The sequence below is a fragment of the Struthio camelus genome, chromosome Z (genome assembly GCF_040807025.1).
Source record: "Struthio camelus isolate bStrCam1 chromosome Z, bStrCam1.hap1, whole genome shotgun sequence".
NCBI lineage: Eukaryota > Metazoa > Chordata > Aves > Struthioniformes > Struthionidae > Struthio > Struthio camelus.
Window position 1 is genome coordinate 15,635,246 of NC_090982.1, and position 25,877 is coordinate 15,661,122.

General features: G+C 45.1%; 1 protein-coding gene across 1 annotated transcript in view; it reads left to right on the forward strand.

Annotated features, from left to right (window-relative positions):
• The window catches only part of GRIN3A (glutamate ionotropic receptor NMDA type subunit 3A), a 78,734-nt gene extending 64,541 nt beyond the window's left edge, over window positions 1–14,193 (forward strand). The window contains exons 7-9 of the mRNA XM_068928521.1: window positions 6,729–6,893; window positions 8,143–8,216; window positions 12,730–14,193. Coding sequence (XP_068784622.1) covers window positions 6,729–6,893; window positions 8,143–8,216; window positions 12,730–13,066 — 576 coding nt within the window. The 3' untranslated portion in view covers window positions 13,067–14,193. The remainder of the gene's footprint in view (window positions 1–6,728; window positions 6,894–8,142; window positions 8,217–12,729) is intronic.
• The last annotated feature ends 11,684 nt before the right edge of the window (window positions 14,194–25,877 follow it).

The window sequence follows — 25,877 nt, forward strand, 5'->3', positions numbered from 1 at the left end:
TTCAACAATTAGTTTTCTACCTGTCATCCTGAAGCTAGGGTTTGCATGATTTTCTCTGGCACATTGCAAGTGTGAAGGGAAGGCCATGCAGATGTCTGCAGGTTGAGAAGACACTTCTTTGTGCTTGCCTGGCTCATAAATAAAAGGCTTCTGTCAGTTGCCTTTCAGGGTAGCTTCTTATCAGTATGTGAAAAACAAGAAAAAAAAAAGATGAAAAAATTACGGCTGCCAAGACAATTTACTTTACCCGTCTCCACATGTGCTATCTGGGGAGCAGGGCTGGCCCTTTCTCACTTCAAGACTTGAAATATTAGGAAGGAGAGTAACACAAAAGGACAGACACTGAATTGTAAAGGGGTTATCTCAATGTAGGAAGAGGTAGTGTCATGTGGATTTGTCCTGGGACAAAAAATACTTTCGACAGTGCTCCCAAAGAAAGCACTAGACGAGTATTAAGTTTGACAACAGAGACAGGAGAAGCACATATTGGAGTATCATTGAAAATTAGTATCAGATGTTGAATCACCTGTCCAAACTGAAAAAAAAAAAAGAAAATAAAAATTAAAAAAAAAAAACGCTCATTATCCAAAGAAACGAAGCTATTATTCCCAATTCAGCAGGCAGTAATACCATGGGAACATTACCTAATTATGATGGTAAATGTATTGTTGCTTTCCCTCCTACAGATAGGGCTTGAATAATGCATGTTGCTGAAAGAAAAAGATTTATTGTGAAAGGGGATACGTATTTTCACAGATCGGGTCAAAACTGACCCGAGAGGAAAGGAACTTGTTCTGCTAATGTCAGACAATGATTTACAGTATCTCAAGCTTTGGCCCTTGAAACCCTATTACCATGGTCACTTGTCTTTATCAAGGATAATCTCCCTAAAGAGGCTGAATAAATGTTACTTCAATGCTACCGCTTCTTTGAGAGCGCACAAAGCCATAAGAAAGAATAAAAATAATAGTTTCCTTGCAGTTACAAGAAGTGCCACAATCTGGGGGCAGAGGCAGTTTTTAATACTATTTAGTCAGCTAAATACATTTTGAAAAATCACTGAGATGCCCAAATAGCTTTAAAAATCTGCCCTTCATACCCATTTATCCCAGTAAAGCTGGAAATAATTCCTTCTTCACAGAGGTACTCCAAAATTTAACTTCCTGATCCCAGTAAAGTGTTCTAAATCCTTGCCTTGGAAATTCTATCAAAAAGGATAGTTTGTTCTATTATTATAGCTAATATACCTGTAACACCACTATTCAGTGCTTAGTTTCAGCGATGTGTGGCATCAACAGCTGTGCTGTGTTGCCAGTCTGCAAGGAACCCAGAAAAACCTTTAGAAGCTTCTAATTAGTCAAAGCTGGATGACACAGGTATTTGATGGCTTATTCACTGACCTCAGTACCATCAAGGAGATTTAAGCATTTACAGTTTCTTGTAGCAGGAGGTAAATCAGGAGTTTTGCCAATGAAATTTAACAAGAAAATCACTGAGTGCTGTTTTTTGTCTCCACTCCCCCTTCAGACAGCACACTGTTGAGCATAAACATCAAAATCTCTTCTCTCGACCCCCTTCGTTCTCCCCAGGCCTCAAAGAAAAAACATATAACTACAGAGGAGACCGAAAAAGAAAAAAACATATAACTACAGAGGAGACAGAAGGAGAGCAATTGCAGTTGTGGGCTATATCAAAAAATATATAAAAAGGTCACTACTTCCACTTCTGTTCTTGTATGTGTTAGTTTTCAGGAACTACCGTGGTGCTCATTCCCAATTAGTAGGTAGCAAATTGCTTAGAGGTTATTGCCACTGGTCCCTACCACCCATTAGCTGTAACCATCACAGGATTTATTACGGTTGCTTGGAACGTCAGAACTGCCCCATGGGTGTAACTGAGCTCCTTCTCCAAAAGTGCAAGGTGCTGCTTCTTGAACTGATGATTACAAAGTTGGAGCGAGGACTGTATTTTTATTCTGGGTTAAGAGAAAATACAGTGCACTAGACAGTTAGGAACACAGGAACAAGGAATACAGTTATTTCTTGAAGTTGTTCCAAAAAGATACTGCAGTAGAAAAAGTCATCTGTAGGTTTTATACTACTAGCAAGGAGCTAACACATACAGCTGACCCCACTTTAGCACAGAGAAAAACAGTGATATCGAGTAGCTGGTTTATTGCAGTTTTTTCCAAGTATAATATATCTACTCATCTACAAATACATATATGAACTACAAAATAACTACTGGATGTTCCTGCTATGATATTGATCAGCATGAATCTATAAAAATGAGAGCTGTCTCTATTAGATGGTTTGACATATATAGGTGATTGGACTTATACAAACAGATGAAAAATTGCCTATTTATAGTAGTACATAAATCTGCCAATATCACTGCAGATAATTACTACATACACTCTTAAGACACACTGTGCTAGTTATTTTTCCCCTGCCTCCTTGTTTCATTTAATTTATTCTCAAAGAATTCCTGCTAATATGTGGCCTTTATCAGGTAGCTGTTTCAGGTAGCTGCATTTATCTTCTTTATTGCTAGATAAAATATTATTGATGTTTTGCTTTGGCATTTCCTTTCCTAGGGAAAGATGTCTTGTTTAGGGCAATTTAAAAAGCTATCCTTTACAAGCGAAAAACACAATTGGGATACCACTACTGGATTTTTTTTTACCTGTTAACAGGGAAGGTTGGTTATTTTGCAGAGCTGACAGGGGAACGAGCCAGACCCTCATCAGCATAAATCAGTGCAACCTTACTGAAGACAAGAGAGTTATTTTCCTATGTGAGGGCCGCTCAGGTCTTCCTTTCACAGGATTCTAGTACACTGCAACGGTATCAACCACCAGCTTCAGGCTACAGGAGACATCTCAGGCATGACAGTCCCCACTGCAATTGTCACTGTCCTTTATTATTTTTTGCAATTGCTAGAGTTTTATCATATTCCATTGAACCTGACTCTTCAGAGCAATATAAATGCTCCCTAGCATACAGAATCACAGCATCATTGACGTTGGAAGGGACCTCTGGGTATCACCTTGTCCAACCCCCTGCTCAAGCAGTGTTACCATAAGCAGGTTGCCCAGGACTGTGTCCAGATAGTTTTGGAATATCTCTAAGGAAGGAGATGCCACAACCTTTCTGAACAATCTATTCTAATTTGCAGCCACCCTTAGAGTAAAAAAGGTTTCTCTTAGAATCAGACTGTGTTTCTGCTTGTGCCCATTGCCTCTTGTCCTGTCACTGGGCACCACTGCAGAGAGGCTGGCTCTGTCTTCTTTACACCCTCCCTTTACATATTTATAAGCATTGATAAACTGCCCCCAGAGCCTTCTCTTCTTCCAGCCTAAACACTCCCAGCTCTCTGCTGGGATACAGCAACCCAGCACTGGCGGATCAGGTCTGCCTACTGATCTTTCCTGCCTTTGCCTCTCTCCTACATTAATTGTCACACAGCAGAGGAAAAGCATCTTCACCCAGAGGATTCAACGTTCATGTCACCAAGGGCGTTTATAGCAAGGTCAGCCCAGAAAACTATGCCAGCCCCTAGACTATTCTTCTGTATGCCATCCGGCTGCTAAGGAGCCCCAGAGAATATATGCAGGTGGGTTCTCCAGATGACCAAGAGAATCTGTTCCTTTTATTTATTATTCTATTTCTCCTTCAATTTCTTCTTTCCACTTCCTGTTAACTGTACCTCTAAGGAAGTTGATTCATGCTTGCTACTGAGTAATTACAGTTGTCTTTTGGGGGGAAGTAAGTGATTTCCAATGGCACTTCTTGGAGAATTAACAAAAGCACATTTAATCTATATGTTCAGCTAGTACAGATAGAAGCCTTTTTGCTCCTTAATCATTACATATACTTACATATGCTGAACTCAGAAATGGGCTATACTAAGATCTTGGTTTTAAGACCTCTGAAAAAAAAAAAAGATCAGACCAGGGCCTGATTACACTTTCACATGACCTAGGGTAAAACTTGTGCTTTTCTGCTAATTTTAATAGTATTAAAATGCTGGAACAGCAACAACATATATGTAATAGCAGCCTCAAAGCCTTATAAGAACCCCTATCTTGTTAAATTTGAAGATGAGCAGACACTGAGCAGCAGCATAGTCACTGGAGTGCTAAAATGAATGGGCCAGTCCAGACCCGTATCTTTATCTTTCCATCAATTTTAAGAATACAGGAATCTTCATACCAGATCAGCACCTTACGTTGTTTAACATGACACTAAGAGTAACTCAGAGAAAAGGTGCAAGAATCTGTGTAATCAGACCAAGAGCATCTTCTTGACCCCAGCATGTTCACATTTACCTTGAAGCATTGAAACTTCCATTCCTTCCCTCTTCTACTCAACTTTTTATAGAGCTGTATGTTTTCACTATCCATGACAATATCTAAAAATGTAACTGTCCAGCAGCGACTATGACAAAATGATTCCACTAAAAAAAAAAAGGTAAGTAAACAACAATTAATACATATTGCAGAATACCATAAGTTAATTAGGAACAGGGGTGAGTCTCATTTTGTGGTCTACAGTCAAAAAAGAAATAGGCCAGCTACCATGAAATCCAATTAAATATTTTAGATTTTGAGTATCTACAATAGTGTCCTGGCTCACAAACCAGCACAGGACCTCAGTCTCTGAGCGCAAGTTCCCAGGGCAATTCTGCACCATACTTAATTTGCACTATTACCGGGCTCTAGCAGTCCTACTGCTGTCCTTTAGATGGGGACATTCAAATCAAAAAACTATTGTCCTGCATTTTAAACTATGGCCCTTTTACCGTCACAGAAATTAGATTACTGAGCTGACAAGAGGACTCCTCCATTAAGTCATTACTGACTTTCCAGGCTGCTGTATACACTGTGCTAGTACTCAAGCAGCAGGAGTGGTTTAAAGTATTACCACCTCGGGGATTTTCCCCCTCCTGTTCCACTAACCGGAAGAACAAAATATGGGACGACAGGATCTTGTCAAGAAGAAATTACAGTACTGGGAGGGAAATTTTTCTTTTAGACTGAATTGTTGAACTGTCAATATCAGAAAATCCTTATTTAGAGACTCCGATGCACTTCTCCCCCAGAATCACACTCTTGTGTTTTTCCACTTTCCTCTCCATACTTCATCAGGTTTCTTTGGAAATTGCTTTTACACACCCATAATAGCTTTTCAGATGTTTATTCCCTGATATAGGAACACAGTTCCCAGAAATTCTGTTCAATACACTTCTGGGCAAACAGTGTACTTTTGGTGGAGAATTCTTCAAATAATAGTTCACTGCCAGTGCTAGATAGAAGAGCTCACACTCTTCTAGATTGCTGAAGCTCTATCTTGTTTAAAAAAAAAAAAAAGAAAAAGGGGGATAAGCTAGCTCATATCATTATGTTTTAAAGAACAGAAACCAAACATAAAAACCAGGAGAGAAAATCAATCACCCAACAGAAGTACATAAAGAGATTTTCAAGCCGTTAATTTCAGTGTATTCATCATTAATCAACTCTTTAGCTTGGAGATGACCTCATAATAGAATTTATCAAACTCTGCTATGTATCTAATTTTAAATGAAGTCTAGTTGCTTTGCTGCGCTACACTGATGTAGTTATTACAAAAACCTCAGCCCCCTCACACAAACCTCAGCCCCCTCACACATGCACAAAAATTAACAACAAAACCAAGGCACAGATAGGTCAATTATTTAGTAGGATAGTATCCCAGATGTCATCCACTGACACACGACCCTACCCAATCAACATCTCTAAATGCTGCTGAACTAATTTTTCTGCTTGGCTGTTTGCTGACTCACATTATTCAATAAAGAGAAATAGATAGAATTTGAATTCTTCAAAATATTTCTCAAGCAATCTGTGGCAGTAATTATTAGGAACTATTTTGAGTTCTTGATAAACTCATAATCATAAAGGCACAGGGTTTGCGAATAATGGTACTACTATTATGCCTAGCACGCAAACCCAGCCCATGCATGGGAGTGCAGGGATGTGTGGTACAGATTGCCACTGTACATAGTTTCTAAGCTTTCAAACATGATTAATGGCAATAAGACTCAAATTTGAGCCTCAAAAAAAGAGACAAAAGGCTTCCTCCTCTACATGAAAAGGGGGGAGTGAGGGAACAATGTAAGAAAGTTCCTGTTTTTCATAATTGCAGTCAGGTTTCCCGATTAACACAAATGTAGTCCTGTTAATTCAGGGAATGGAGAGATGCCACACTTGTGCTACCACTTAGAAACATTTTCTTCCATGACCTTCTATCAAGGACGAAGCACGAAAAAGGAAGTTAATGATCAATTTCCAGAAAATATGAACGGTCAGTCTTAGCTCACTGCTAACCAAAGATTTGCTCCACAATTCATTAACTATGTTCTGTCAAGCTCCTCTAAATTTAAGTGCAAAGACACCACAAGTACTGGATTCAATACTTAATCTTATTAGGGAAACAGTACAATGAAAATATTTCTAGGTCTTTGACCTGATTCGCATTCCCATTCCCATGACAGGATTCTTGCTCCAACTGGATACCAAGCTTTCAAATGGCCATACAGGACAGAAAGGCTTAATTATGAATAAAATCCAGACTATTCTGCAATATTTCATCACTTTCTATTCAATTAGACTATATTTCCAAAAGAGAAAACAGAAACGTCTGTTAAAATGCACTAACTTCACTACTTCACTTTTATTTTTTTCACAGACACTGCAAATGGGCATCAAGCATTTTTCTGGGCTCTTTGTGATGTTGTGCATTGGATTTGGCTTGTCCATTCTCACTACCATTGGGGAACACATAGTGTACAGACTGCTCCTACCACGAATCAAGAAGAAATCCAAGCTGAAGTACTGGCTTCATACAAGCCAGGTATGTATTTAGCAGTAACCTCATCAAAGTCATGTTGCTGTTCAAGAAGGCCTAATTTCTGGCCCAGTGCTAAGATAAGGTCTCACCAGCTGAAATAGATTGGTGCAGAAGTACTATCTTTCATATCTCATAAGCTTTACTCTTATTTATCCCAATAAAATGACTGTTGTTTTAGTGGAACATTATTGTTGACTTGTGTCCATATTAAGATCCAGAATTCCTCTTGCAAAACCTGTTACCTTGCCAGTTAGTCCTCACCCAATATTTATCTAAGGATGTTACCTACACAAGTGTAGTCTCCATTTCCATATACAGTGATGGCATCTGAGCTTTCAGGGTCCTTTAAGAAGAGACCTTGAGGATCATAGTAGACAACACAAGTCAGAGCCTTTCTGCAGTCACCAGAACCAGGATTTATTCTACTTTCACTTTTTTCCATGGTATCAGTAACGTAAGAGACCATAAACAGGTCACTGTCAGAACGCTAAGGCATTTCTGGACTATGCAAAATATTACACAATACTTCTAATATATTGGCTAACAATACAGTGCCCTCTGAAGCTATGCTGGATTATGCCACGCAAAAGCAATACGTTAGCAGTTGCAAGAAGGGCACTGATGATTGGCATTTGAAGTGTGACGGAAGCTGTCGCAATCTGAAGAGGATTACTTACTGACAAAATGAGAAGCACAAAGCAAATAGTTCAAATATTCACAACTGCAAAGCCTACAGATGGGATTTTTTCCTATTCCTGTACTATTAACCTTACAACTGCTTTTAGACATCACAAAAAATAATGATATTTTGCTGGGCTGGCTTGCCAGAAGACTCCACTTCCCTGTAACGGGTTTCCAACTTCTTGGTGGACGCACAAGTACTGGATAACTTCCTTAATTATTCTAAGGAAAATAGTAGGAGGAAATTGCTGCAGGTATTTGCATCTAAAGGAAGAGGTTACTTTGCAGCAAAAGGCACAAGAAGAGCTTTCAAGTACTACAGTGAAAGAGACCTTTCAGAACATAATAAAGTTTGCTAAGATCTCTCTTTTTTCCTTGGAATTCTAGCACCAAGGAGTGTTTGCAAACTACTTATCCACCCTTCATATTGTTGTTCCTCAGGAACTGTGGGGAAATAAACTTGTAATGACAAAGCTCTCAAGTAGATCACACAAAGCTAAAATTGCTTATGCATTTATGGAGCCATTTTTAATCTTGCTTTTACTAATTCATTTTCTTCTTTTCCCTATAGAGATTACATCGTGCCCTGAACAGTTCATTTATTGAGGACAAACGCCAGCCCAAGACAAAACGAGTAGAAAAGAGGTAGGAAGTTCTGCATGCCTTGAAAAACAAATTTCAGAATTTATTTTGAAATATAATATGTTCTGTCTAGATAACTACTTATGAGTCTACCAGAAAGAAAATGAACCAAACAAAGGAAACAAGATACAAAAGATGCTGGGGTGAACAAATTGTTTCCAGTACCAACTAATAACTCTAGAAATGTTGTTCTTTTATGATTTCCCATATGGCTAACAAAGCAACCCCAAGCTAAGCACAGCCTTTGAAGTTTGTTAAATCTGCCATCCTTGTTTTTAAAGAATTATTTTCTCATATACAAAAACACTGGCAGATAACCAGGGGTCCTGTGAGATAGTTTCACAGTGAAGGAGAGCTCAGGTAGTATATATGTTGGGAAAATTTTTCACACAAACACCAGCTCTGAAATTAAAAGGCTGAGGAAAAGACTATGCAGTCCCGCAAAAACCTTTGTCTCAAGTAGCTCTTGGACAAAACACAAAAATTGCTTTCATAGCCCATGTCTTCTGGAGCAGAGATAATCTTACTTCTCTATAGCTACCAGGAACACAACACATTTTCCTAAAGCTAAACATTTTCTAACTCACTGAAAACTATTAGTGCACTTTTTGAAGGTATAGGTAATAGTATTGCTTTCCTACAGAGGAGGTGCAGACAATAGAAAAGCAACTTATTCCAGGCTGTTACTATGTATTTGGCATGACTGAATTCCCAAAAAACTTCAACCTTGTCACAACACAGAAGTGTGTGTTTTGTTTAGCTTGCTATTCCTGCATTAACGGCAGGAAATCTAATAAGTAAACAGTAGGCTTCTAGACAGCCTATATAAAACAAATATGTAAAGACACATGCTCAGTTTCCTCACTTTTTTCCTTCATTTTATCACCCCATAAAAACTTCAGTGCTGCACCTCCTTGCTCTTGAGAAGCAGTAACATGAGCTGAGTAGCATAAGACTTTTCTTCCTCATACTGGGTGCTCCCTGGGGCAGCAACATTCGCAGTCACACAAACCTCCAACTGTATTTGTATTGCTGATGGTACAAAAAGCACTAGCTGAATTATTTGCCAGATAACAAGCGGTGTAGAAACTTCCTAACACAAGGAGATGGCCATAAAGCCTACATTAAAGAAACACAAAAATAGTCTTTCATCATTAAGCATGAAGAAGTGCTGCTGCTTCTACAAAATCCCTGCCTACACAGCAGCCAGCCCAACACGTGTATGTGCACACCCACCCACTCCCTGCTCCTCATGGTTTTAGCAGCCATTTGAGCAGGATTGCAGTGCATTTAGCTCAAGACACCTGATAACACAGGACCTAGCTGTAATGAATACTAATGTGGCAAGGTACAGCCCAGTGCTCTCCAATCAATTATAACACCTTCTTTTATTACTCCTGGAAGCGGTAGAATTATTAAAAGCACCACAAAGTAAAAAAGAAGTGGAAGAATTTGTATTATGTTACTGCTATTTCTCTCAGGAAGGAAACTGCCCTGTTTTTTTAGGTCATAGCTTTACAAAAAGCTCTTTAAACTGTACTAAAAGAGCTGCAGAGCATCAGTGGCCAAGCTGCAAGGGGTTTCATCTATTTGCCAGCATTCACAAGCGCTAACTGTGGACTGTGACCCACCTGCCCATATTCCCAGACAAAAATGCCACCAGCACAAGCAGTAGAAGCTGTGCCAGTTTCTAAAACTTTATCAGAAAGTCCTCTTTTGATTTGGAGGGGAAGAACAGAAATTATGGATCAGTGGTTCAACACTGAGAAATATTTACAAGACCGGGACACTGCAGGGTCTCTGGGACTGCTCATATTTCTGCTTCAAGGTTGCACAGACTGCCCAAAACCTAGGGCACCATAGGCTCTGCAGAGCCTCTCCACCACACAGTAAGGACATGGCATTGGGCATCACAGCCCTCAGGGCCTTGCTGTGTTGTCCTGCCACCCTGCTCGAAAAGAGGCATCATAGCTGCTCATGCTTTCTTTCCTTCTTTACCCTCTGAGGTCAGCCTTTGCCCACACTATAGCTATGCGAGGAGCAGCAATAACCCTCAGTCTTGGTAGCCCCCTTCATGGTGCCAGCCTCCACTGGCTACACAGCAACCTCAAACATTCTTACGCTACCTTCTGTCTTAGGCTAAGTGTCTCTTCCCAGCTCCAGACTCTTCCTCAAATCAGTTTTCAGCAATCCCAATCCTTAAATTGTAATCATTTTCATTACCTATAGATTAGTAGGTTTGTGTTAATGGGCATTTTATTCAGGAAGGATATCCACATAAGATTTCTATGATGTAGCAGTTTTCATAGCAACTGCTTCAGAAGATAAGCTTCTCTCCCATCTGGGGGCAAATTCAGTTCTTCTTACCTTCCAGGTGAAGGGCAGAGAGCACAAGGTGTTCCCTATACAGAAAAGAGTCTTAATGAAAAGCCCAGGGAAACACCCTAGTTTAGGACGGCTGTAAAGAGAAGTTACTAAGAAAGGCTGGTGAAATGGTTTTTTTTTTTTTTTTAAACTCTTGTGAATCAAAATATTTTAGAAACACTTTTCCAGAGAAGAACACTGAAATATCTGAAATATACTTCCCAAACGGAGACTAATATCAAGTTTTTTCTCCCAGACTGAAAATTCCAAATTCCATTTATTCTATCAAGAAGCTCACGTTTCTTCATTCCAAAGTCTGAATGAACGATGTCATCAAGTTCACTCCTCCAAAGTGCGAGCAGCTATGCAAGAGACATTACAGAATCACAGAATGGCTAGGGTGGGAAGGGACCTCTGGAGATCATCTAGTCCAACCCCCCTGCTCAAGCAAGGTCACCTACAGCACGTTGCCCAGGACCCTGCCCAGATAGCATCTGAGCATCTCCAAGCACGGAGACTCCACAACCTCTCTGGGCAACCTGTTCCAGTGCTCAGTCACCCTCACAGGAAAGAAGTTTTTCCTCCTGTTCAGATGGAGCTTCCTGTGTTTCATTTTGTGCCAGTTGTGTCTTGTCCTGTCGCTGGGCACCATGGAGAAGAGTCTGACCCCAGCCTCTCAACACCCTCCCTTCAGATACTTGTAGACATTGATGAGATCCCCTCTCAGTCTTCTCCTCTCCAGGCTGAACAGCCCCAGCTCTCGCAGCCTTTCCTCATATGAGAGAGGCTCCAGTCCCCTCATCATCTTCATAGCCCTTCACTGGACTTACTCCAGTAGTGCCATGTGTCTCTTGTGTTGGAGAGCCTAGTACTGGACACAATACTCCAGGTGAGGCCTCCCCAGGGCTGAGTAGAGGGGCAAGATCACCTCCCTCCACCTGCTGGCAACACCCTGCCTAATGCACCCCAGGATCCCATTGGCCTTCTTGGCCACAAGGGCACATTGCTGCCTCATGCTTAACTTGTTGTCCACCAGGACTCCCGGGTCCTTCTCGGCAGAGCTGCTTTCCAGCAGGTCAACCCCCAACCTGTCCTCGTGCATGGGGTTCTTCCTCCCTAGGTGCAGGACCCTGCACGTGCCTTTGTTGAACTTCAGGAGGTTCCTCTCCGCCCACCTCTCCAGCCTGCCCAGCTCCCTCTGAATGGCAGCACAGCCTTCTGGTGTATCCACCACTCCTCCCAGTTCTGTATCATCAGCAAACTTGCTGAGGGTGCACTCTGCCCTTTCATCCAGGTCACTGATGAATACGCTGAACAAGACTGGAGCCAGGACTGACCTCTGGGGATCACTGCTAGCTACAGGCCTCCAGCTAGACTTTGCGCCACTGACCACAACCCTCTGAGGTCGGCCATCCAGCCAGTCAGTCAGTCCACCTCACTGTCCACTCATTTAGCTCACACTTCCCGAGTTTCCCTAGGAGGATGTGATGGGAGACAGTGTCGAAAACCTTGCTGAAGTCCAGGGAGACAACGTCCCCTCATCTACCCAGCCAGTCATCCCATCATAGAAGGTTACCTTCTTATCCTTCATACACTTAGAGATATCATCCAGAATGAGCTGCTTCATCTCCTTTTGGATGGGATTGAGGTGAGGCTGAGTGGCCCATAGTTCCACTAAGTGCAATGGCTACACTTTCTCCTTAATCTGTTCACAAAGACTCTAGGTAGCCTTCTTCCTCCTCCATGAGAAAAATTTCCTAAGCTAGCACAGAGTATCGAAGCACAAAGAACTGATACTGTAATGAATTTGGATGTTGCAGCCACAAAAATTTCCGAAAGCTTTGGAGGAGGACTTATATTTTCCTGAGCTGGAGCTGAGAGGACTGTAACCCATAAAGCAACACAGTTTGCAGGAACTTGAGCTCCGGAATTCTGTTCTAGTCTCTGCCACTGATTTATGACAAAAGTTTGGCCATTTGCAAATCCTAAATTTATGCTTCTTAGGAAAATAATCCCAAGGATAAAGAAATAATATTTATATATAATTTTTAATAGCAGCATCACATTTTTTCAGTGGGATGGCTCACAGGAAAGGTTGCGTATATATAAGAGGGGACTATGATTTCATATTAACTTTCTCATCTGCATTCAGGTCCCATGTAGGGAATAGCCAGCATGCTGTGTGGAATACAGCCAATCCAGCCAACTGTCACCGGAAAAAATATATCTGCAGTGATGAAGTGCAAAATGAAGTGACAATCCGACAGCACCAAGACATCCCCCTGCCCCAGGTGAGGAGGGAAACTCCAGCTTCTTTAACAACCAATGGGAAAGCAGATTCCCTTAATATTGCTAGGACCTCAGTAATCCAAGAGCTCACAGAACTGGAGAAGCAAATCCAAGTCATCAAGCAGGAGCTGCAACTCGCCATAGACAGGAAAACAGAGCTGGAAGAGTATCAGAGGACAAACAGGACTGCAGAGCCCTAGGCCAGCATACTTTGGCAATTTCCTCTTCTCTTCCTTTCTCCTCTTCCTCTGTAAAATTTGTAACACACTTTTGTAATACCGGAAAGAGGCATGAAAATAAAGCAGGCAGTATGCTCTTCATGAGAGCAGAATTGCAGCAGCCACAACCACTGCCATCCTCCTGAGTCCTCCTCCTTTCATAAGAAGTTTCTCGTTCTCCTGGCAAACATCGGCTGTTCCCAAAGGACTAGAGAAATAAGGAATGTCTGAACAGCAAGAGTTCCTGGTTCCTTCATATGGCACTACAGTGAAATTCTCACTTTTTTAGCCCTTTCTGTGCATTATTAAAAAAAAAAAAAGGGGGGGAGGGAGGAGAAAAAAAAGGAAAATCTAAACTGTGGAAGCATGTCCCTGTTGGTATGTTTTTGTGGTGTCTGTGGGCCCAGTCCCCATTTGTGCTAAGGCGCCTTTTGGTTGCTTCATTATACCAGGTGCTAGTTCTATGTTGGCAATCCCTTCCCTCACGGCACAGGCTTTTACAAGATAAATTCCTAGCAGCAACTCCAGTACTCACTGTTCCCTCAGCTCTGTCAGCAAAATGCAGATGTGGCTGCTCTATGACTGTGATAAAGGAAATCATCCAGCTTAAAAATAACTTGGAAAAAACCAAATTACCACCTCTATCTGCTTCCAAGCCCAGGTTCACTTTCTGCTCCTACCCAGAGAGACGCGTGCAAACAGCTGCACTGGCAGGAGTGAGGGGATGGGTTCGCAACGGCACAGAGGAAGAATGAGTGGAAGAAGAGGGTGAGGAGCAAGGTACTGTAAACAAGCATTACCACCCAAGGCTTCCACTGTGAAACTACTCCCTTTACATTCTTTGTCTACAATTGACAATAAGGTTCTTTCTCACAGCCAGTGACATAAAGGGGCTCAGGCCTGTTGAGTCATTCTGACACCTAATTCCCAGTGAAGTCAAAGGGAGCCAGACACCAAAGTTGCTTTGTGGACCAGGGCTCTCGTGTAAAGCAGAATGAGATTCGCTGTTTCAAATGTACTGAGTGCAACTCCCTCCCCACCTGGATGATGAGTAGAGAGGAAGGAAGGGTAAGCTGTTCAGCATCTGAATAAATAATACATCAACTCAAGTGACTGTGTTATTTAAACACGATTTATATTAATTTTTAAACAACACTACCCAACACATCCTGTACTACAGAGAAAAGGAATGTTTGTAACACTGTCAGAACACTTATCTCTGATAAGTCACTAAAGCCATTTTTTACCCATCCTCTATGTCCAGCCAACTGTGCAAATGTTGCTAAAGGTGATCTTCTCAGCAGGAATGGTTAAAGGCCACCGGCAGATCTGAGACGCTATATTTTGTAGTTTCAAAGAGGCATACATTTTGGCTCCTGTAACCTTTAAAAACACTGGGAAATGAAAAGCTCAGCATGGACCACTAAAAAGCTGATAGCTGCATGCAGCAATATCCACACTAATTAGCCCCATCAAGGGGAGTTCTTACTCTATTCCCTGCTCAGTCCTTGGCTGCTGCTTTTAACATAATCACTTATATAGAAAAGATTGGATTAGAACATAAAAGTGTGGCCTAGGGACCCATACATCAGCAGGGTTTGAAAGAGTTAGTATTCCTTCCTTACTCTGTCCCTAACATGCTGTATGACCAGGGACAAGTCATTTAACCCGTTCTGTTCCCCTCCCTTATCTTTCTTACTTATTTAGATCATCAGCGCCTCAGGAAGAGCTCTTTACTGTACAGCACCCAGTACTTACATCCTGTAATATGGTTGGAATAGATGAACACTGTTCTCTTCATTATTATGAGACAAACCTCAGGAAACAAATATCTCAAACCAATTCTGTAAGTAGATTTACCTAACACTGCGTGCATAAGCCCAGGAAAAGATCATTAATTTTAGTTTACAAAAATGTAAAAGTAATTACAAAAACATTGAAAAAAATTATCTATTTCAGTTCAAAGTTCTAATCCAAACATCCAATCAACTTCAACAGGTCTTTTTTTCATTTAAAAACAAAAATTTAAGTGATAAGAAGTCAATCAGCTAATAATTAATGGCAGACAAGGAACTATATTTTTTGTGGAAGCCTTCAGGGGTGCTCCCATGTCAAAAGCAGAATAGGTTTTCCTCCAAACTACCGCAGCAACGGGCAGAAGCCTTTCGGGAGTGGGTCCAAGCTACAGTTGCCTGACAGAGAGACAATTTGTCAACAGGCAGCTCTTATTCAACAGCTTATTCAAGGCCATTTTCCTAAACAAAAAACATTCTGTAACACTATCATGATGGCTTCAGATAGTCACACAACTACCACCCAAAGCTGAAAGATGTTTCACAGCTTAATGCTAAGCTCACTTAATTGATAGAGGTACATGGATTCCCTGTTATCAGAAACATTAACTTGACACAGAAAAAAAGGAACACTGAAAGGTTTTTACAATTCATCTTTTTCATCAGATTAAGACTATGGGGAAGAAGGGATTAACCCCATGGCTGAAATTTGTAAGACCTAGGGCTGGAGAGGAGGCCAGGTCTCCCACATCTGATCAGTTCCCTAGTCCTGAGATTTGTCAATCCTGTACAACACAACAGGTAGCGGGGGAAAAATGTCAGAAGCCATTTCCAAGCATGTTAGTCTCTTATGCAGCTACTGTTCCAGCTTGGTCCCAAGCGAGCCAGAGGAAAAAGCTTTTCTTTGGGATGGGGAGTATCACAAAGGTGTAAATCATTGTAGGCTGCATAAGGGGAAAAAATAGCTATGATAAGAAGATGCAGTGGAGATTATAGAGGGTCCTGGCCTGTCCATATTGTTGGGCCTCACATTTGATTCCTTCCATCCTCCAAGCAGGAAAGAAATTTAATTTCCTCAAGGATTTCATCCTGTCTGGATTCCACAGAGCCCTGCACTTATCTAGCACTCTGTAAGACAGCAAAGGCCATAGCAAAGAAAGCAAAAGAAGTCATTGCTTACTGACAAATAACATAAGACTACCCTTATGACTAGCTTTTCCCCATAGAGGAAAAGGAAAGGGAACAGCAGGACATGTAGGTCAGCAGTTAGTTCAAACACTTTTCTAACTAAAATAATCACAAGAGGAAAATAACCTCAGCTGACGGTTTTGAAGAAGAGCAAACAGCTTCTGGACAAAACAGGAACACAACAATTTTCCTGGTTCTTGACCCTCAGTCAAGAGGGCCTGTCATTGACCAGTCTGGGCCAGTCCCAAAATTTTTCCATTCTGTACAAGATGGCTAGCAGGAGGGAAAATCCAAGAAATAATTTCCAGACTTTGCAGCTTTATAACAGTCTGACTCCAATTTTCTTTTTTTTTTAACTGCAATACTTTCAATTCCTTTTTCTACATTAGTTCATTTTGCCCATGATACACGTTACAATGTTCGTAGGCTAACTTTTAATAACAGTGTTCTATCAAAATCCTACTGAGTAAAAATAAGGATGCACTATGAGCTCTTGAAAAAGCTTTACCTTTAAAAAATACATATTTCTTTAGGACTGCAGGAGCTTTTTCGTCTTTTATACTTAAATATTCTGGCTCAGTAACTGAATTTATATGGATTTCCTCTGAAGAACACTTGTCATCCCTTTCCTTCTTTTAACCCAAAATACTTTTAGTCTTGATAAACTCTTGAATTATTCCCATTATTCCCACTCATTCTGGCAAGTTAGAATAGATCATTTAAATTTTTTCCTGTTTCTCCATGTTTAAATTATAAGCCCTGACAAAAACTCAGTCAGTTCCACAATGAGATTTAAAAACTTCTTGACCTTAAATGAAAATATTTTAAAATAAGAAAATACTTCTAGCTCTGTAAGGAAAGTGAAAATAAGAGTTTCCTAATTTCAATTGTGAAACAAACAGAGACCGCTTCAAATGTTTGTTTGCTACCATGACCAGAGTGAGCTGAGCACTGCCAGTACATGCAAAAAACTTCCAAGATTGACTGCCACTAGAAACCTAATGCTACTCAGTGACTGAGAAAGGATAAGGCGCCTTTACGCCTCTACAGGAGCTATTTAATTCATCATTCCCAGCTGAGATAAAGTCTGTTACAATAAATTTGTTCAAAGATCCAGATAAAGTTTGGTAACCTGAGTCTTGCTTTTTCATAAGTAGATATTTATATCACAAAATCTGCCATTAGCATTCTTAAAGCACCCTGTTCTTCCTCTGACATGAAGCTGTAAACTGGAATCCAAGGAACAACTTTTGATGAAAGCAAAGTGGGTTCTGCTCTCATTTCTGCTACACAACACATAACAGAACTTAAGCCATATCACAAACCATCAGCATTCCCCTTGCAAAGATAGAGACATCTGTTCCTTTTTATTTCTCAGGATTCTTAATGAATTTACAAGGTTCAATTCATATTTTTTGAATGCTTTGGAAAAGAAAAACAGTGATGCAGATTACAAGACAGTCTGTGACTAATTATTTTCACTTTATTATTGTTCTTGCTATTTCTTCAAGTGACTATAAGATAATACAAATTGTATGAATCTAAGAAGGCACACAGATGAGACAAATGCCTGTGATGTAACACCTCCCACAAAAATCAGAGATCCATGGAAAACAATATGCTCTGTGAACGAATGCTGTACATCACAGAATCACAGAATGGCTAGGGTGGGAAGGGACCTCTGGAGATCATCTAGTCCAACCCCCCTGCTCAAGCAAGGTCACCTACAGCACGTTGCCCAGGACCCTGCCCAGATGCCATCTGAGCATCTCCAAGCACGGAGACTCCACAACCTCTCTGGGCAACCTGTTCCAGTGCTCAGTCACCCTCACAGGAAAGAAGTTTTTCCTCCTGTTCAGATGGAGCTTCCTGTGTTTCATTTTGTGCCAGTTGTGTCTTGTCCTGTCGCTGGGCACCATGGAGAAGAGTCTGGCCCCAGCCTCTCAACACCCTCCCTTCAGATACTTGTAGACATTGATGAGATCCCCCCTCAGTCTTCTCCTCTCCAGGCTGAACAGCCCCAGCTCTCACAGCCTTTCTTCAGAGGAGAGATGCTCCAGTCCCCTCATCATCTTTGGAGCCCTCCACTGCACTCTCTCCAGTAGTGCCGTGTCTCTCTTGTACTGGGGAGCCCAGAATTGGAAGCACGACTCCAGGTGAGGCCTCACCAGGGTGGAGTAGAGGGGGAGGATCACCTCCCTCCACCTGCTGGCAACACTGTCTATTGCAAGCCACGATACCATTGGCCTTCTTGGCCACAAGGGCACATTGCTGCCTCATGCTTAACTTGTCCACCAGGACTCCCGGATCCTTCTCGGCAGAGCTGCTTTCCAGCAGGTCAACCCCCAACCTGTCCTCGTGCATGGGGTTCTTTCTCCCTAGGTGCAGGACCCTGCACTTGCCTTTGTTGAACTTCATGAGGTTCCTCTCCGCCCACCTCTCCAGCCTGCCCAGGTCCCTCTGAATGGCATCACAGTCTTCTGGTGTATCCACCACTCCTCCCAGTTCTGTATCATCAGCAAACTTGCTGAGGGTGCACTCTGTCCCTTCCTCCAGGTCACTGATGAATACATTGAACAAGACTGGACCCCAGTGATCTGGGGATCGCTGCTAGCTACAGGCCTCCAGCTAGACTTTGTGCCACTCACCACAACCCTCTGAGCTCGGCCATCCAGCCAGTTCTCAGTCCACCTCCCTGTCCACTCATCCAGCCACACTTCCTGAGTTTCCCTAGGAGGATGTGATGGGAGACAGTGTCGAAAGCCTTGCTGAAGTCCAGGGAGACAACATCCACTGCTCTGCCCTCACCTACCCAGCCAGTCATCCCATCAGAGAAGGCTCTCAGATCGGTCAAGCATGATTTCCCTTGGGTGAATCCGTGCTGACTACTCCTGATCACCTTCTTGTCCTCCAGGATGCTTACTGATGACCTCCAGGAGGAGCTGTTCCCTCACCTTTCCAGGGATGGAGGTGAGGCTGACAGGCCTGGAGTTCCCTGGCTCCTCCTTCTTGCCCTTTTGGAAGACTGGGGTGACACTGGCTTTCTTCCAGTCCTCAGGCACCTCTCCTGATCTCCAGGACCTTTCCAAGATGATGGAGAGTGGCCTAGCAATAACATCCGCCAGCTCCCTCAGCACTCGGGGGTGCATCCCATCGGGGCCCATGGATTTATGGATGTCACGTTTGGACAAAAGATCTCTAACCCGATCCTCCTCAACCAAGGGAGAGCCTTCCTTTCTCCAGACTTCCTCTCTTGTCCCCAGGGTCTGGAATTCCTGAGGACTGGCCTTAGAAGTAAAGACTGAAGCAAAGAAGGCATTCAGTAACTCTGCCTTCTCTGTATCCTTCGTCACCAGGGCACCCGCCCCATTCAGCAGCAGGCCCACGTTTTCCCTAGTCTTCCTTTTGCTACTGATGTATTTGAAGAAGCCCTTCTTGTTGTCCTTGACATCCCTTGCCAGATGTAATTCCAAACGGGCCTTAGCCTTCCTCATCACATCCCCGCAGACTCTGACAACGTCCCTGTATTCCTCCCAAGTGGCCTGTCTCTTTTTCCACATTCTGTGTACGTCCTTCATCTGTTGGAGTTTTGCCAGGAGTTCCTTGCTCATCCAGGCAGGTCTCCTGCCCGCTTTGCTGCACTTCTTCCTCAGAGGGATGCACCCATCTTGAGCTTGGAGGAAGGGATGCCTGAATATTAACCAGCTCTCCTGGACCCCCCTTCCTTCTAGGGCCCTACCCCATGAGATTCCTCCCAGTAGGTCCCTGAAGAGGCCAAAGTTAGCTCTCCTCAAGTCCAGGGTTCAGATCCTACTTGTTGCCCTGCTCCCTCCTCGCAGGATCCTGAACTCCTCCACCTCATGGTCACTGCAGCCAAGGCTGTCCCCAACCTTCACATCTCCAACCAGACCACCTTTGTTTGTTAGTACAAGGTCCAGCAGTACACTTCTGCTCATTGGCTTCTCCACCACCTGTGTCAAGAAGTTATCCTCAGTACTCTGCAGGAACCTCCTGGACTGGTTGTGCCTAGCGGTGCTGTCTTCCCAGCAGATGTCAGGGTGGTTCAAGTCCCCCATGAGAACTAGGGCCTGTGATCATGCGGCTACTGCCAGCTGTCTGTAGAAGGCCTCATTGACTTCCTCTTCCTGATCAGGTGGCCTGTAGTAAACCCCCACCACCGTGTCACCCATGTTAGCCTGCCCTTTAATCCTTACCCATAAGCTCTCAACTTGCTCTTCATCCACCGCGAGGCAGAGCTCCATACATTCTAGTTGCTCCCTCACATAAAGGGCAACTCCACCACCTCGCCTTCCTGGCCTGTCTTTCCTAAAAAAGCACATAGCCGTCCGTGACGGCATCCCAGTCATGTCAGCTATCCCACCGTGTCTCTGTAACTGCAACAAGATCATAGCCCTGCAACTGCACACAGATCTCTAATTCTTCCTGCTTATTCCTCATGCTGTGTGCATTGGTGTACAGGCATTGCAGAGAGCCAGTCGAGCATGCAGCCTTCCCAGGAGAGGTGCAGGAGATGCATCCTCCGTAGCCCTGTCCCATGCTGTCTCCCCTGGCTGCATGCACCCGCTGGAGGCATCCTGACTTGAGTGGCGTTTTCCTGACTGCCGTGTCACTATACCATTCTCCTTCCCCCATCTTTCCCAGTTTAAAGCCCTCCTTAACAGGCTGGCCAACGTGTGGGCAAAGACATGCGTACCCTGCCTGGTGAGGTGGATCCCATCTCTCCCCATCAGCTGTCGATCTTCAAACAGGGTTCCATGGTCACAGAAACCAAAACCCTGCTGCCAACACCAGCAGCGCAGCCAGTTGTTAACTTGGAAAACTCGTCTACTCCTCCTCCCGTCCTTCCTCCTCACTGGCAGGATTGAGGAGAAAACGACCTGGGCTCCCAGACCCTTGACCACCATTCCCAGAGTTCTGAAGTCCCGTTTGATGGTATCCAGTTTGCCCTTGGTGTCATTAGTGCCCACATGGAAGATCAGCAGAGGGTAATAGTCTGATGCATGGACAAGCCTTGGCAATCTTTCCATGACATCTCTCATTCGAGCCCCTGGCAGGCAGCAAACCTCTCTAGACAAGAGGTCAGGTCGACAGATAGGTGCCTCTGTCCCCTGCAGCAGGGAGTCACCCACAACAGTCACTCGCCGCTTCTTCCGACTGCTCCCACATGGCACAGGGTCTGTCAGGCCAGTTGCCGTCACTGAAGCCACGCCCAGCTCCTCCTCAGCTTGGAGGGCGCTAAACTTGTTCCTCTAAGGCAAGTCTTGAGGAGGAGCAAGAGCCTTTCTCCTCCTATGAGAAGTGGCCAGTTTCCAGTCTTCTTCAACAGTGTTCTGATGTACCGTTTCACACGGTACAGAGCCCTCCAGCAACTCCACTGCAGTGGGGGGTGGGGACTCCTGGAGCTGCATGGTCTCCGAGAATATCCTGACTTATGACGGTTTGGGTAGTCTGCAGTTTCTCAGCTTCTTTAGCTGCTCGAACGAACGCGGGAAGACCTTTTTCCCAATCTGTACACTGTCTTCCTGTTTCCTTGAAAGCTGTCGATGAGAAAAGTATTGGCTTACTAGGTCCGGTATCTTCCTTTTGGAATATTCCACAATATGTGCCATCCTCAGCCAATCCCCATTTGGCATAGAAAGGATTAATTGCATCTAAGGAGCTGAATTGCTGGTATAAAACTAACTCAACTTTCAGAGTTTGTAGCACCTCAGCATGTACCTCGGACCATTCCCAAACGCTGTATTTCTTTAATGAACTATACAACGATCGGGCCATAATGGAAAAAGCCGGTACCCGTTTCCTCCAGTATCTGAGGGTTCTTCCTATCTGTTGTAATTCCTTTTTGTTAGCCAGAAACGGTCTCTTTTCAGTTTTTGCCAGAGTATCCTCTGGGATTCTGATAGCTCCTCTGACCCATTTGGCAGCACGAAATTTAACCTCCTGGCTTGGCCCTTGGCACTTAGGAGGCGGGAACTTCTAATTCCTATTTAGCCAGCAGGTCATGTATTTTGCAGGTTATTTCCCAGACTTTTTCGTCACTATCCCCTCCTGTCAGTACATCGTCAATGTATCAGTATACTGTTACACCAGGCAGTGAAGATAACTATGTGCAGCAGCTTTGCCAAGATGTTTTGCACAATCGTGGGAGAATGCTTGCATGCCTGGGGAAGTCTATTAGGTGTGTATTGGTCTCCCTCCCACGTAAAAGCAAATTGAGTTTTATCTTTGTCCATTAGAGGTATCATGAAAAATATGCCTTTTATGGAGATGGTTGAAACCAAGGGATGTGCATCAGTTTGGATGCTACCTATAATTTTGGATATGTTTGGTACTGCTGCCATTAATGGGCCTGCACTTTGACTTAATTGCCTGTAGTCCACCAATAAGGACCAGCTTCCATCAGGTTTCCTTACAGGCCACCCTGGTGAGTCGTAGGGGGAGTGCATGCAGGTTATAATTTTCCTTTGTTCCAGGTCTCTTCTTATTCCTGCAATACCTCTGCGTGCAGCCACAGGCAAGGGGTATTGAGGAATATTCATTATCGTTGCGAGTGGGAACTCTGGGGCAACTTCTAACAATTGTACCATGACTGTGTGTGATTTTTCAGTTTCCCGAAAGCTCCATATCTCTCCCGCTGCGAGGCACCATCCTTTTCCTTTAAGCACATCCATTCCTAAAATACTATTGGGAGGCTCACTTAGCACGGCCCTTACCAATCTCGCATGTTATTCCCCCAACAGCCAGAAGAACAAACAAACTACCGAGCATTAAGTTGTTACTCTGGTTATACCTTGTATACCTATAGATTTCTGAAGCGGTTTGATCCCTATATTCTCCACTTGGTTTTCACTAATTACACTTATCGGAGTGCCCATATGCATGAGAAAAGGAATACATTGTTTATACAGCCCATTCAGAAGGGTAATATGGGGCTCCTTGGTATTCGTAAATTGTACTCTGCTTACCACTCAGAGAAGGTGTCCTCGGTTATTTGTTCAGTTAGTTGGGGAGGCGGTGCCACAACCACTGGTTGAGAGGATTGAGGTGTGGGTGGCGACCTCAGATGAGTGGAATCTGGGGGAATGAGCGCTCTTTTATCTTACATACAGTTCATTAAAGCTTATATATGTTCAGTGGGTAGACGGTGTAGGAGCTCTCATGCTAGCCCATAAGAAATTGCTGGTCTCCATACCTTATTGCAATTCGCATTGGAGCATTGGTCACCGCCTTAGGGACCTCGGGGTCCTGACATTGAGTGAGTCTTGAGGGAATCCCGTGGTTAGACACTACCTTCAATTCAGGCTGGTCAGACTTCTTTTCCCCCATTATGGGACTCATACAGCGCAGCAATGTCTGCCCATACCATTTTTCAACCATATGTTACGATGTTATGAAGAAAATACACTCAAGTACCTATAGAAAAAGGTGCAGTGGTAGGGATTTTGGAAATTCTTATTAAAGTCCCTGCTAATTAGCGAATGCATATTATCCCCAACAATTTTAGATTAAGAGGTTCATATCCGAGCTGGAGAGGGAGCTTCCAGGCTTTTCACGTGTGCCACTTGCCTCTTATCCTGTCCCGGAACACTACTGCAAAGAGTCTAACACAGTGAATGGCTCCTGCTCGTCCACTCAAAAAGCCCTGCACGTAGCAGTCACGGGCAGAAGGCGGGCAGGCCCGGCAGCGCATGCCAGAGGGCTGTTAATGCAGGGCTGAGTGTGGGTGGGGGTCGGGGGCTGCTTCTCCTTCTGGGAGCAGGAGGGAGGTCCAGAGAGCACGTCGCCCGTGTGCCACGTCTGGCAAACAGCTTAGGCACCAAGTACGGGGCAGCCGTTTCCTTGTGGCAACTGCGTGTCTCGGTGACCCAAAGTGGTACGCCTGGCAAAAAGTCTGCTTTGCGTCCTCTACGGCGACGCCGTAGTCGCAGGTGTGCGCACAGCTCCTGTGTGCTGTGTGAGCAGCTGAAGGAAGGAAAGGCCAAAAGAGGGCAGTTGCCTCTTTGGCAGCCCGCGTTCTCTGTGGGGATTGGCAGTGGAATGGGATCATCTTGCAGCTGGTGGGAGGCGCCTTTCTCAGATTTCCTGGGGATCGAGCCCCTCCTGCAGTGCACTGGGAGTTGCTCACGTCACAAAGGACAGACCAAAGAGAGCATTCTTTCTGCCTAGGAGAAATAGGGCGTCCCCAGCAACCATTTCCAAGGAAGCTTCCGACAAAATAAGTCAGCTCATCCATTCCCGTGTTTCCTTGTGGTGTTTCCTTGTGGACTCTGGAGGTGAGCACTCTCATGCTTGGTGCGTGAGTTGCCTTGGGCGTTTGGAGCTCAGGCTGCGCGCTTGCCACCCTCGACCCTGGAGATCCCAAAGGCGTAGGCACCGCTGGAACTGATTTCCCCAGCTCCGCTTCATTTTGCACTCCCTGGCAGTGTGCCCGTGGCTCCTGCTCGTCCGCTCAAAAAGCCCTGCACGTAGCAGTCACGGGCAGAAGGCGGGCAGGCCCGGCAGCGCATGCCAGAGGGCTGCTAATGCAGGGCTGAGTGTGGGCGGGGGTCGGGGGCTGCTTCTCCTTCTGGGAGCAGGAGGGAGGTCCAGAGAGCCCGGAGCTTGCCGGTTGCACCCCAAGCACCAGCAGCAGCAGCGCAAAGAGCAGCTCTTCGTAGCTCCTTGCAGCTAGGGGGGAGCGAGGGCAGGAGGCTGCCTTCCCATGGCGGGAGGCAGAGTTGCACCACGATGCCTTGCCATGCGGGGCCGACCGCAGGTTTGGCAGTCGCGGAGCTGGCCCAGGAGAACGTGCCAGTGCTTCAGAAGCACTTGAGAGGCAGTGCCAGATCAAGCCCATTTCCTCCTCTCCATTGGCAACAGGTCCTGCCCAACATGGCCCCGCCTTCGGCATGGCTGCGCAGCCCTGGCGGCCTAAGCCTTGCAGCTTCGCGCCTGACCTTGTGCTTCAGCCAGCATGGCCACAGGTCAGCGGAGGATGGCCTGGGCGCAACCTGGCACCGCTGGCCTACAAGAAATAACCCAGCGACTGAGGCCGACGCAGCCGACGCAGCTCATCCTCTCGGCAAGCAAGAAAGCAGTGTTTCTGGGCGCTTGTTCACTCTGTTTATTGTGCTCTTCTGCCCTGCCGGGAGGGACACCAAGCGCGCGCCTCCTCCTTGCCCCATCCCATGCAGCTCTGCGCACCTTCAGTGGAGCGGCAGGCAAAGGCATGCCGCAAGGCACCCGGCAGGTCCCCTTCTGCCACCCCTGCTGAGCGCAGGGCCCAAAGGGGCCCGTCCCGCCGGGCCCTGTGCCCTCCGCTTGGCACTCTCCGCCCAGACGGCTCTTCTCGGCGCCCTGCTCCCCGGCTGCCCCACGCTCCTGCGGCACAAACGGCACCAGCAGTTGAAGGCCGGCCTCGGCCCTGCCGCCGCTTGCAGCCATTCGTGCCCCGCTGGGAGCGCCTGCCGCCGCCCACGGCCTGCCTCCCCTGTCTCTCCACTGCTCCTTGAGGCCCGTCACGGCAGGCACCAGCCGCTGCGTCTTCGGGCTGCAGCCAGCCCGCTCCGTCGGCCTGTCCGCGGGCCTTGTGTGCCCCAGGCGCCAGGCAGCGGGGCAGAGAGCGCTGGGCAGGAGCAAGAGAGCGAGAGCGAGCAGGGCCTGAGCGGCCACTGGCAGCAGAGAGCGCGCCTGGAGAGAAGTTGGCCTGGGGCAGGCGCAAGTCGGCAGGGCCTTGGGGGCGGTCGAGCGTGGGGGCGCTTCCGTCGCTAGCGGCAGCCTTTGCTGCCCGCTCTCCACTGCTCTGCCCAGGG